The 13,583-nt window shown below is 58.9% G+C and overlaps 1 protein-coding gene across 1 annotated transcript; it reads right to left on the bottom strand.

The window, feature by feature from the left end:
- Positions 1–4,736: 4,736 nt before the first annotated feature.
- Positions 4,737–12,512, bottom strand: INSYN1 (inhibitory synaptic factor 1). The gene is made up of 3 exons (XM_027466273.3): positions 12,373–12,512; positions 11,437–12,141; positions 4,737–5,453 (listed from the first exon to the last, which is right to left on the bottom strand). Exons 2-3 carry the CDS (start codon positions 11,623–11,625, stop codon positions 4,779–4,781), a joined length of 864 nt encoding a protein of 287 aa, XP_027322074.3. The 5' UTR covers positions 11,626–12,141; positions 12,373–12,512; the 3' UTR covers positions 4,737–4,778.
- Between the last annotated feature and the right edge of the window lie 1,071 nt (positions 12,513–13,583).

Here is a 13,583-nt window from a genome sequence, read left to right as displayed (position 1 = left end):
GGAGTTCCCGATATCTCTTGTGGGTATCTGTTACCATCCGCGAGACAGCAGCATCTCCCCAAGGAGATGGAGTTAATTCACTTCTCTTGTTTTCCCTGCCTTAAAAAAAATGTGTCGTGGTGGAAATGGATGTGAAGGAGCAGAAGCCATTTGAAAACACCTCTGGTAAATTAAAGTTTTGCCGTATTTGCCGAGATAATTTAGTGTAATTCCCCGCTAATGAATTAATGCACCACTTCTTGTTCATTATAGCTTTCCTAATTTGATTGGGGTTCCAAGTGCTATCTAACTTCATTACCAGCAAATATTAATGTAATAAAATGGGTTTGGCGGACCCAGGTGGTTGCGTGGGTGTCCCCTGCACCCTACGTAACCCAAAAGCAACGGGGACAAACCGGGGCTGCCTGCGATGCTTTGAAACCCAGAGGATGGCTGAAACCAGGGCTCTGGGGAGAGGAGGAGGAGGAGGAAGGCCAGGGATGTCACCCACACATGAGGCTTCAGGCTTTAAAGGTGGGGACAGGATCAACTCTTCCCAAACCCTCCTCCTCCATCCCAATGGCCCCATGCATAATTTAAGCTCTGCGTTGCTCGCACTGAGCAATCATCTCCTCTCGGGCAAAAAGGGGATGAGGATGGAGAGCTTTTTTCTTTTCGAGTTTCTTTTTGTTGTTTTTATCCCCGAAGTGCTCCCTAAGTGATGCATGAGAGGGTTTTCCCATGGCGATATTCCCACCCATCGGAGCATAAAATTTAGCAGTGACCACAGATAACGTCCCAGGACACTGCCCGAGCCACATCCAGCATTTGGAGCCATGGGACATGGTTGCTAAAAATTCACATTTTAATGCAGAGCTGAGCGGGGATGTGTTCCACCACTGAGGTAGGAGCTTAGGAGCTCTGACACCCTGGGACTTTGGCTGTGGACTTGGCTGAACACAAAATCCCTCCTGGCTCAGGTGGCTTTGGGGACACGGCCCCACTTGTCCCCAGGGCCGTGACATCAAAGACAACAGTTTTCATTTTCCCCTATCATCATTATTATTATTTTTCCTTCCAAGAGCCACAACATTTTAATTATTTATTTGGAGCGTGATTAATGTTTTGTCTGATGCTGTTCTGCCAGGGGAGCCCCGGTACATTTTGGCTTAGTGAGAGCTAATTAAGAAGTCCCATCAAGCATGTCATCCCTTGTCTTACAAGCACCTCCAAGGCTGCTCTGGCACTGCTGCCTTTTTGCAGGCTTGGCCAAGTCCTCTGGCCACCATCAGAGCCCTGGGGGGACAGATGGGTCCTGGGGCTCTGCTGAGGGGTCACCAGTAGCTGCTGTCCCCATTTGGGGTATGTTTGTAAAGGGGAATTGGTGCTTTGAGCAATTTGTCCCCAAGGGTGAGTGCAGGAGCCTGGTGCAGGTGCTGGAACTTCATCCAAGCAGCCCCCATCCCGCAGTGGGGACAAGACCCGAAGAGCTGCAGCTACCTATGGGACATGGGGTCTAAGTGACGTTTTTGGCCTCAAATCCTATTTCCAGCTGTGTTTGGGGAGGATGCTTTGTGGCATCCGCATGTCCACAATGGGTTATGCGAGGGAAGATGGCAACCATGGAGGTGACGTGACACGGGGCCACCAGGGGCACCATCAGCATGGTCCCCATGCCCTGGCAGGGTGCAGGAGGAAGGGGTGACGAGGACAGGGATGGTGGCACATGCACATGCGTGTGCGTGGGCACCCACTGCCACCCAGTGGTGGGAGAGCACCCAGCCACCATGCAGCAAGAGGCAATTCCTACCACGAAAAATAGCCGCGTGTTACCCGTTGGGATACCAAGAGCTGCGTCCAGGTCAAGCCCAGCCACGGCCACCAGAGGACCAGACCTGAATTCTCTTGATCCCAGCCCAGGAAGGATAACGGGCCGTGTCTACCTCCACATCCACGTCCCATTGACGCTGACCATGCCCCGTTGATCCTACCCATTTATTCCCACTGAGCCTTGGACCTGCTTCATCCTCACCACCTTGCTCGATGCTCTGGGCTTCCTATTGCCACCAGCTGCCCCCCTCGTCCCTCCTTGGGGGTGGTGAGCTGGCTCCTTCCCACCTCCCCAACCCCACCTTCCCTTCTCCCAGGGGAGCAGGCTCTTGGGAGCCAAGCTTGGCTCTCGCATCTCCATCCCATGGCACCAGGAGGGCTCGGCGATAACAACCCAGGGAGCGAGATAGGAACGATCTGAGGGGGGTGGAAGCAGTTGTGAGCAATGCATTTTCCTGCTGCAGGCGTTCTGCAAGGAGATAACCTCCGCCAGGCGGTTATCCAGCTCCAGAGCACGCAGTGGAAGCGTTGCTGGAGATAAGCAGAGCCGGGGAGGATGCGACCCCCCGCTCGCTGCATTGCAGAGCGAAATCAGGCTGGGGAGGACACAGCCGTGCTTTTGGGGATGCTCCCGCCCCGCAGCAGCCTTTTATTCTCCCCCATTGCGCAGAGTGCCACAGGGCTGGATGGGTGAGGATGAGGAGGGAAGAGCCTCAGCATCCCGAGGTGGAAACAGCTCCCGGGCTAGCCCTGCAATCCGAAAGGAGAGCCTGGAGGCAAGCTGACTGCGTGGTTATAAAGAAGAAGCATTGCACGAGGTGCTGGTACATTACTTGCAGTAATTCAGCTGTGGAACAGCAAGGAACAAATAAGACAAGATGCTGTACATTAGCAGAGGCAGGAGGCATAGCCTCTCCCTTGGAAAAACAAAGCATTTGTCTTCCAGCCACAGCCAGCACCCGGCCCCAAGCGATGCGTGGTCCCCAGGGGCCACCGAGGCAGGGGGGGAGGTGGCTGGGGGCCCACGGGCTCCCAGGCTTTTACAGGAGATGGAGCAGCCGAGAGCCTCACAGGGTGTTTGGGATGCAGGCGTTGTCACAGCTCCTGGGGAGCCGGGCTTCATTTTGCTTTTATTTTCCCTGACCTCCTCCCCAGGTAACCCATTTCTGTGTGTTTTCCCCCCAGGATGGCAGAAGCGAGGAACTCGCTTTGCTCACCGGCCCCAACCGGAGGCAGCTGATTCGCATGCAAAGCCGAAATTCTGCTTTAAAACCCATCAAACCGTGCCAAACGCCAGCACGGTACCCGCCGGCGGGCAAGGAAAGGGCAAGAATTAGCAAAGCTGTCGCATCTCATCCCCGGGGCGCGGAGCAGCCGGAGCCGCCGTTCCGGGTCGTGTCCTCGTTTTATTTGCTGATTGTTTCTTTATTGCTTCTGGAGGAAACACGAGCCCTTTGCCCCTTCCTCCGCCGGCTCTCGTGAGATGCCGGGCGCTGTTTGGGGTTTTCCCGATGTTTTGGGGGGGCTGAGAAAGGGTTGGGAGTAGGGAACGGGGAGGGATGCCCCCATCCTGGCCTTCTCTGGGTGTTTGGGGCTGGTTTGGAGTAATTTTGAGCAGTTTTTGGTGTGGGCAGATGGATGTTAATAGTTAACATTCTATTAATAATAACCCCCATCCTCTCCCCTCTTGAATTTCACCCCCAAACCCACCCAAGCAGGTTTTCCTGCTAAATAATGCCAGCAAAGCCCCTCTGTGCTTGTTTCTGGGCATGCAGAGGAGCACGAGGACGTCGCCCGCAGCTTGGGCTGCTCTGATTTTTTTCCCCTGTGCCCCTCCTTGCATCTTTCTCCAGAAGTTATTAAGGAACAAAACTGCCTCTATTAATCACACCTATCCAATGGGGCCTGGCTGTGAAAACAGCTCGTAAAAATAAATAACCAGCTGTTGACACGCAGAGTAATGGAGGGAGCAAAGAGGAGTTGTCCCATCCCACGTCTCCCCGTGGTGGTGGCACATGGGACAGGGATATCCCAAACCCTGATGTCCCTACTTGGGAAAATAAAATTGTCTTGGGGTCCCAGCCCTGGGGTCACGGGGAGATGCAGAGGGAGGTGATGCTGATGCAGCTGCAGTGGAGAAAAAGTCCTAAAAACTGACACAAAATGCGTAAAAGCCTTAAAAAAAGGATTTTAACTCCTTTTTCCAGCTAACGGGGGTAGATTCCCGTCAGTGGGCAGGTTCTGGGTTGTTAGCATCATAACTAATAAAAGTTGCTGATAAAATATTAGCAGAAATACAGCCTTGCCTCGCACCGCATCCCCAGGTGATGCCATGAGGGTCCTCAAAACCCATCGTTGCCATTCCTGGGGTTAATTCCCCTAAAAACTGTCTGTGGGTTCTCTTTTTTTTTGTTTGTTTGTTTTTTCCTGTCCCATTTTCCCTGCTGATAAAAGGGAAGAGCATCAAGCTATGATTTTGGGGTGAATATAGAGCACTTTTTGAGAAAACCTGCCACCAGATTGCACCGGCTCCTTGTACTTCCTAGCAAGTGCCTGTGGTAAACGGGGATAAAACCCCCCAGGGAGGGATCTTTGCCCTTCCCAGCCCTGCCACCAACCCCTCCGGTGCGCCCACGTCCCCAGGAGAGGCTTCCCTCTGCGGGCACATATATACATAGGATATATTTATGGATATATATATGTTATGGCTGGCATTTCTCCATGACGAACAGTTTATTGAGCTGCATCTTCCGTCCACAAAACAGTTTAAAATTCCCTGAGCCTCGAACACGACGGGTAGGTAGTTGGACGTTTGCCTTCTCTGCCACCTTTTCATCTCGATTTTATTCGTAGTAGCGATGTATTTAAATATATATTTATATATATATATATATATTTCTGACCCTGCCCAGGCTCCCCACCCACCCCACCCAACCCTCGGCCGCCCCCAACCCGCTCGGGAGCCGGCGTCAGTTTTTCCTTTTGCTTTTCTGCCTGATGTAGGGCAGCACCGTCTGGGTGCTTTTGTCAGCCACAGTCTGCGTGCTGCTGTTCCTCGTCGGCCGCCGGGCCGCCGCCGGCCCCCCGCCGCCACCCCCAGGGGGATGCTTCGAGGTGGCCTTGCGGCCAGGCTCCTCGCCGCAATCCTCGCCCGGGGAGCCTTCGTCGGCGCCGTCCCCGTCGTCGTCATCGTCGTCGTCGCAGCACAGCGCGTGGTACAGCACCTTGTCGCTGAAGCGGACCCGCTCCCGCGTGCCGGCCGGCCGCTGCTGGGGACCCCTGTGGTGGGCACCGAACGCCTCCTCGCTGGAGGAGTCCGGGGTCCCCCCCCGGGGCCCGTTGGCGATGGGGACGCCGCCGTTCATCAGCCGGTAGTCGGGCTGGCGGCACGGCGGCGGCTGCTGCTGCGGCCGGGGGGGCTCGGGCCCGTCCCCTTGGTCGGAGGGGGTGGAGGCGTCGAGGAAGGAGCAGAACTCCCAGCTGTCGGAGAGGATGTCGGCGGCGGCGAAGTCGAGGGGTCCCAGCTCGAAGGCGGCGCCCCCTTTCTCGCTGCTGGAGGTGCTGCTGGCCGTCGCCGTCGTCCAGTCGTCGGGCTCCAGCTCGAACTCGAAGTCGGACGTCAGACGGTCGATCTGGCTCACCACCTGCAGACAGACAGATGGACAGGTGAAGCCCACCCACCCGCACGGCGTTTTCGGGGCACGTGGCACCCCTTAGTCCCTCACACCCGGCCGTGTGGAGCCGTCAGTGAGCACCACCTCCTTTGCCCCCCCCCCAAATTTCAGCTCCACAGATGGGGAAACTGAGGCAGGGCTGTCCCCAGGTGGTGTGATGGGTGCTCCCAGGCTTGTTCCCAAATCCACCATCCCTTCCAAGGGGTTTATTATGCCAAGGACCAGCTGGAATGTGGTGGTTTGGGGACAGGGGGGTGTCCCCAACGTGCTGCAGGGGACAGACCCTACACGGTGCCGCCGTGGTAAAGGGGCTGGCACCCAAGCGTGTCCCTTTCCATGTCATTTCCATGGCTATTTATCAGGATTGCTCTGCTCTCCCCTTCCTTTTCCTTCCCCTGCCCTTCCACATGTCCTTTCCTCGTGGAAAGAAACCATGAGCTTCCCAGAACGAGGATGGGAAGGCAAATAAACGAGCAGCCTCCTGGCACCTTGCAGTCCACGCTGAAACCAAAAATCCACGCACCACCAAAACCACTCCACAAACCACCAAAAATCTGCTCCGTCTCCACCAGCGTCACGCCCAGCGCAACTCCTCATCCACCAGGAATAATTAATTGCAATGCTAAACCATTCCCCCATCGCTTCTGATCTTGAAGGTCTTTTCCAACCTCGAGGATTCTGTGATTCTGTGATTTTGCTGCCGTTACCCTGTTTTTTTGAGCACTTTTGGAGGAAAGCAAGTCCTCAGGCTTAGACCCCCCCATCCCATCTTCACTGCAGAGGCTTCCCCCTGACCTTCACCCCATGCCCTTGCTCTGTGCATCCTCACCCTGTGCTAGATGCCAGCACGCAGCAGTTTAGGGAAAACCCTATAAAATACCATAAATGCACCGTAAACCAGCACCCAACAACCCGGGGCCATTCTGGAGGACAAAATGCAGCCTGGTGTCCCCAGGGATTTGGCTCAGGGTGACCGGGCTGGATCGGGATGCCCATGGGAATGGTGAGACCCTGCCTGAGGTTCAACCAGGAAGATGCAACCTGGGGGTGTGTTGGATGTGGTGGCAATGAAACGGCCCCAATTGGCCCCATCTGGACCCCCCATCCCACCCTGCTCATGGCCCAGGCGCCCACATCAGCTCAACGTGGAGCTGTGCAGGTCCTTGCCCCAGCCCTACATGCTGTGGGTATGTTGCCTTCTGGATGAACCCCTTGTAGGTCACCCCCCACCCTGCTTCCAGGTTAGACCCCGGCCCTATGTCACAGCCTTGTCCCCCAAAGGGTTTTTGGGTCCCCAGAGCAGGGCAGAGCCAAGCAGAGCGCACCCGATCCCCATCAGCAGAAAGCGAGGGGCTTTCCCCAGGCTTTCAGCCCTTGCCCAAGACCCCAGACCTCTTTTCTTGCCTCCTCGACCATGCTTTGGCTCTGGAGGATGCTGAGAGCAGGCTGGGACCCCCGGCTGGAGCTGCAGCAGCAAGAAACTGCCTGGATGAGAAAAGGAGATCGCTGCTGTCCCCAAAGAGCCACCAGCTTGCTTTTTATTTCCTTTTTCTTTTTCTTATTTGGGTGAGAAAGGGTGGAAAAAAAGCCTCTGTGACCTCTTCCTTCTCAGTGATGACAAAGAAGAAGGAAAAAGGGCAGGAAGAGAGCCGTCCCTGGGAAACACCCGGCTATTATTATTTTTTAATAAGGCAGAAAATGATCTCACCGAAACCCTTGGCTAAAATGAGATCACCTCCGTTTTCCTGGAGGCTGCGAGCACGGCACCAGCTCCAGGGCGAGCGCATCCTCCCCAGCCCAGGGGGTCCCAGCTCCTCCTCATCCTCACCCATCCCCGGGACCCTCGGGGGGCTGCTGGCACCTGGGTGCCGGGAGGAGCCACGTCCCCGCCGCCCCCCCCCCGGTCCTCGGGGGGATTAGTGTCACACCAGCCACGCTCACTCTATTTTTAGGAGCGCCCTTCCCTGCACTTTCTATTTTAAATGGGCGGTGGGGGGGTGTTAAGTACCTCCGTGCAGCTCGCTACCTGCTGAGGATTTAAATGTAAAGCAGGATTTGGTCTTTTCTCCCCCCCCCCCCTTCTGCTACATCTGGCTGCCAAAGCCTTTTAGCAGGGCGAGCTGGGATGGGAGCCATGGGGAGGGAGGGAAGAAACAGATCCCATTGCTGTGCATCAGGTTGTTTTTTTGGGGAGACCCCCGCGATGGGTGGCCCTGGGGGCTGCAAGAGGCCGAGGGGGTCAGAGTGACCCCAGCGTGAGCCACAGGGGTGCCAAGAGGGGTTCCCTCCTCCTCCCTCACCTGTAGGTCTCACTTTGTGGCAAAAAGCAGTCTTTTTCTTATTTTTTTCAGCTAAAATGGATGGAGCTCATCTCCACCCCAAACACCAGGCTTCCACCCCCAAAAAAATGAATCCTCAGCAGCCTGCGTGTTCCCAAACATGACCCTTGGGCTAAACATCCACAAGCAAATAAAGGGGACAGAGCCAGCCTGCAGGACCAGCGTGGGACCAGCCGCCACCAGTCACCCAACTGGGAGCACTGGGTGCTCCCCCCCTGCCTCCGGGGGCTCGTGTGTGGTCCCTGCACCCAAGGACAGCGCCGGGAGCTCTTCAGCTAAAATCCTGCATGCCCCCGGCCGGGTGTTCCCCTCCCCAGCTGGATACCTGCCGAGGCAGATGTTGCACATCTGGAGCGCCATTGTTTTGCTTCATTTTCAATAGTTTGGGTAATCAGCTCGGCTGCAAATCACGCCCCGGCTCGGCGGCTGGCGTTTCGGCATTTCGGCCGTGCTGCTTCTCATTCAGGAGGGAATCTCTCGGCGAAGGTGCTGGGGAGGCGGCAGGCGGGGCGGGAGGAGGAGAGGGGACTTCAAAGCGGCGCGGGGATGGGTAACGCATCTCCAGGAGAGGGTGGACGGGAGCGGGGCCGGGAGATGCTCGGGATCAAAGTGATCCAGCGGCCCCTGCCTTGCAGCCTTTGAAGTGGAGCGGCAGTGGGATCAAAGCGGGGGGCAGTGGGGAGTTTAGGGTTGGCTTTGGGTCTGGCTGCGTGGCTGCGTCCCCCCTCGCCTCCCTTCCCAAAGGCTTTCCCGGCCCCAAGCATCAACTCCCAGGGCAAGCCGTGGGGTTTGCTCCCTGTTCCCAAAGCTGTGCCACTGCTCCAAAGCATCCCTGAGGATTTTGCCACCGTCGCCTTGGAAAGCAATCCCTCTGCCAGGAAAAGGAGCAGCCCCAAAGCCTCCAGCAGCCCCCACAACCCCGCAGCCTGACTTGCCCAGGGATGGGACCTTCCTGCATCTCCCCAAACACTTCTCAGCAAGGGGAAGGTAAATATTGAACAGCAAATAAATGATTAATTGGAGCTCGCTTGCAAGCAAGCGAGGAGAAGCTGGGTTAGGGGGGCCTCTCCCCAAGCTGACACGAATAAACGAGCGAGCCCTGTTGTCTGGTCCAGCGGCCGGAGCATCGCTGGGCCATTTGCTGCATCATCAGCTGCTAAAGAGTTCAAAATCATCGCGTGCCTCCCCAAAACGTGCCGCTAGAATAACGAGCTGCCTTCTCGCCGTGAACTTCCCAAAGCATTGCCAGCTAATCACCTATTGATTACAACATTATGAAGGTATTTGTTAGCAGAAGCCTTGCGCTGCAGGTCTTCCTCCCGCAGAGGGAATGCCAGGGGACGTCCTGGTGGCACCTGCTGCTGTGCTGGCACCCAGAGGGGAGCGTGGGGGTGACGGGGCACTCGCCATGGGATTTTGGGGCTTGGGGATGGAGAATGTGGGAACTGGGGATGCAGGTAGCGAGGATGAAGGATATGGGTACCAGAGATGGAGGATTTGGGTACGAGAGGTGGGATGAAGGATGCGGGTACCAGGGATGAAGGATATGGATACCAGGGATGGGATGGAAGATGCAGGTACTGGGGATGAAGGGTTTGGGTATCAGGAATGAAGGATTTGGGTACCAGGGATGGAGGATGCGGGTACCAGGGGTGGGATGAAGGATGAGGGTACCAAGGGTGGAGGATTTGGGTACCAGGGATGGAGGATGTGGGTTCCAGGGACAGGATGGAGGATTTGGGTACCAGGGGTGGAGGATGCAGATCCCGCTCAGCGGAAGCACCTTTGGTCCCGGCCTCCTGCGTGATTTTTACTTCCAGCGTGCGATTTCAGGCAGAGATTTAATAATCATTTTCCCCGCACATAATACAGCCCTGTCGTGGAGTGCTGGGGAATAATTATATACACAAAAGGGAAGAGGGAGGGAGGGAGAGCGGGAGCACAGAGGCTGGTAAAGCAGCATCCTGGGTACAGCGGACATCTGGAACGACAGCCTTCAGGTGGGGAACGCTTGGGGGAGCGAGGGGTGAGCAGGGCTGGGGACAGATCCACCCCATTCCTCGCAGAGCACGTCCAGCCCTGTGCCCCAACCACCCAGCAAAGCCCCACGAGGAGGGGATGGATGCACGGGGTGGAGTGGGTGGGGTCTCCAAAGCTGGAGTCCATGAGGCCATGAGTCCATGGCTGGCCACAGACCCGGTGGTTTGGTGTGCACCCCCAGGGACTCATGGTGTGTCCCCTGCCCTCCTTGTCCCCATCTCCTTGGGCTCCTCCTGGCCCTGGCTCATCACTTTGTTGGGTTTTGCAAGGCCAACGCCTGCCTGGCCCTGGGGGAACGGGGAACACCAGAGCTCTGCTGGGCGAGCCTCGGTGTGCTTTAGCTCCAGCTCACATTGAGTTTTACACCGCTTTTTAGGCACTCCAGCCCTTGTTGTAGGGACGCGTGGTTCTGCTGGAAGACTTGTTGAGAAGGGTCAATGTTTAAGACCTCTTTGTGGAGGGGATTTTGGGGCCACCGACCTGGCCACATTGCCCCGTGCTGCAAAGGGCCCTCCTGTGGGAGGTCACCGGTGCCTCAGGACATGCTGGCTCCCCCCTAGAGTCACCTCCCAGCCATATTTCTCCCCAGAACCTCTTCCCCTCTTCCCTTCCCCTTCCCCTGTTCCACATGCTGGTCCAGCCTGGCTTGGGCAGCTTCCCGAGGATGCTGCTGAGATGCTGGGGGTCTTCCAGCCCCAAGAGGCTGAACCAAAGAGTTAAGCTCTGGAGCGCTCAGGAAGGATGCTCGGATGCTTGTGGTGGTCTCTCCTGGCCCTAAATCCATGAGCTTTGCAAAAGGGGCACTGAAGTGGCCATGAATTGCCATCAGCCTCCTTTCGAAGGCCTCTTTAAGCTCCTGGAGGAGTGTGAAGTGAGCTCAGGCTAAAAGGAAAATAGCTCTGCCTCCTGATTATTATTATTATTACTATTTTTAATCCGTCAGGGATTTGTCAAAAGGGGTTTGGGGCTACCCCGCGGGAGCTGCAGGAACCGGGGGCCTTTCTTTGCTCTGCGAGCTGCCTGCTGAAGGGACGAGGGCCCCGGTGGGGTGGTGTGGTGGGATGCGGTGTCCCCTGGGGGACAACCTCCCCTAAAACCCCACAAACCAAGCAGAGCAGCCCCAGAAAGGACAGCGGGGCTTTCAGGGGATGCTTTGGGCTGGGAGGTGTCACGTCCCCGAGCACGGCCCGCGGGGACACGGCTCTCCCCCACCTCCAGAAACAACCCGACCACCCCAACGGCACAACAGCCCCATCCCAAAAGCAAGCTGCCCCGCCGTGCTCGAGGCCACCACGCAACGAGCAGCCACAGAGACATCCCCGGCCCCCAGCCATGTCCCCGCCACCCAGAGCAGAATGAAACCCCCCCAAACCACTGCCGTGCCTCTGGGCACGCAGCGAGCCTCAGCATCAAGGTCAAGAGCAATTTTCCCAAATCCAGCCTATTTCCCCCCATTTCTTTGGAGGTGAGGCTGGTAGGGGCAGGGTGCTTCAGGCTGGGCCGGGAAGGGGGGGACAGCGAGGGGCTCCCGGTGCCTGCTCCCACCCCGGGTCCCCTCCCCATCGCTCTCCTACCTCCCGGAGCTCCTTGGCGACCTCCTTGAGCTCCTGCAAGATGCCTTCCAGCTGCCCGATGACCATTTTCATCCGGCTGCGGATCCTCTCCCTCTCGCCCTCGCTTTTGCCGCTGCTACAGTTGCTGCTGCTGCTGCTGCTGCCGGGGGGGTCACTGGGCTGCCTGTCCCGGCAGCTCGGCGAGTCCATCCTTCCCTAGCGGCCTCGGCTCCCGGCCCCGAGGGCTCTGTCCATCCTGCTCCCCCCTAACCCGGTGGCCTGGCGTCCGCGCAGCCCCTCTCGGCCGGGGAGCTTTCACCATCTTAACGCCCCGAAGGAGTCCCCGTTCGCCTCCCCGCCCCGCCACCGAGGCTGTTTTTGGGGGGCTCCGGGCCGCGGCGGGGAGCGCCGGGGCTGCCGGGGGCTGCTCCACGCTCGGGGCGCAGCATGCGGGGCCGGGCGGGGGGCCGGGGGGGCTCAGCCAGCGGCCCCGGGGAGGCACGGGGGGACCATGGAGGAGGAGGAAGAGTCCCTTGGATGTCCCAGGAAGCGAAAATCCAGCGGCTGGCGCTTTTCCTGCTCGCCGGGGCCGGGGAGGGCGATGCGGGGCTGGGTGCCCCCCCAGGAGCGATGCTGACCCCCGCGTTGGGCCCTCGCTGGCTCCTCGGTAGGGCGGTGGGGGGGGGGGGGCTCCGGGCCGGGTCCGCGTGTCCCCAGGGTCCCCTCCTGCAGGGACAGACGGACGGACAGACAGACAGCGGGAGGGAGCCGGCCCTTGCGGAGACAGAAAGCTTGGCGGGGGGCGGGAGGGAGGGGGGAGAGGGGGGGGGGGGGGCTCTGCACAACACCACCACCACCACCCCCTCCTCCCTCCCCCCTCGCTTCGAGACCTGCAGGCTGGGGTCCGGACGGACAGACGGACGGACAGACGGACGGACGGACAGCCCGGGAACTTACCGGCACGGCGGTGAGAGGGCAGCCGGGTCCAGATTGCCCTTTCCCCACTCCTGGCTCCGGTCCAAGCTCTTCCTTCTCCTTTTTTTATTATTATTATTATTAATATTATTTTCGTCTTCCTTCCTCCCCCTCCTCCTCCTCCTCCTCTTCCTCCTCTTCCTTCTCCCTCAGGGTTTCTGCGTGGGGTCCTGGGGCCACCTTCCCTCGGCTGCTGGCGGAAGGGGTGAGATGTTACCTGCAGGGCTGGGGGGGGGGGAACACGTCCCTTGGGACCCCTCTGCTTTAAGGGGGGGCAGCCAGAGCCCCTTTTCCCCCAGAGGGTCCAAGCCTCGTCTGTGGAATGCGGGGGCACCCCCTTTGCCCCCAAATGCCCCCCACCCTTCCCTCGGGAGGTGGAGAAAGGCAGCGAAGGTGGAGGCGGAGTGGCGGGGGGGGGGGGGGGGGGGAGCACCCCGTCAGCCTGGGGGGTGCGAGCAGGGTGGGGAGAGACGTGATTGCATCCTCCCAAGCCGGTACCCGCATCCTCCAGCCATGGTACCCGCATCCCTGCTACCAGCATCCGTGGTACCCGCATCCGTGGCACCCGCATCCTCCAGCCCTGGTACTCGCAGCCCTGGTACCCAAATCCCTGCTCCCCGCATCCTCCATCCCCGGTCCCCTCATCTTCCATCCCCTCATCCTCCATCCCCTCATCCTCCATCCCCTCATCCTTCATCCCTCCATCCCCTCATCCTCCATCCTCCCTCCCCGCATCCTCCATCCCCGTTCCCCCCGGGACCGACCGGCGGCGGCGGTGCCGGTTCAGGGCCGGCCGCCCCCTGGGCTCCGGGGGGGGGGCGGAGGGGGGCGGGCGGCTCCCGGCGCCCCGGGCAGAGCCATGGGGCGGGGGGGGAGCGGCGGTGGGCGCCCGGCCCCGGCCCCGGCCGCAGCCTCCCCGCGGCTCCCGGCTCGGCTCGCCCCGGCGGCTGCTGTGTCAGAGAAAGGGGCCGAGCCTCGGCGGGCGGGGGGGGCTTAAAGGAGCCGGGGAAGCCTTTAAAATGAGGGGAGGGGGGAAACTGAGGCACGGCCGGAGGGGTGCTTGCTGCTTGTGCCCAGCCCGGGTGAGTCGGGGGGGTTTTAGGGTGGGAAAAGCGCCCCGCTACACTCCGTGTCTTGGGGGGGGTGTTGGTAGAAATGGCTAAAAAAGACAAAAAATGCATGTCCTCGGTGGG

The sequence above is a fragment of the Anas platyrhynchos genome, chromosome 11, assembly GCF_047663525.1.
Source record: "Anas platyrhynchos isolate ZD024472 breed Pekin duck chromosome 11, IASCAAS_PekinDuck_T2T, whole genome shotgun sequence".
In the NCBI taxonomy this organism is placed as follows: Eukaryota; Metazoa; Chordata; class Aves; order Anseriformes; family Anatidae; genus Anas; species Anas platyrhynchos.
This window is presented reverse-complemented; position numbering and strand designations above follow the sequence as displayed.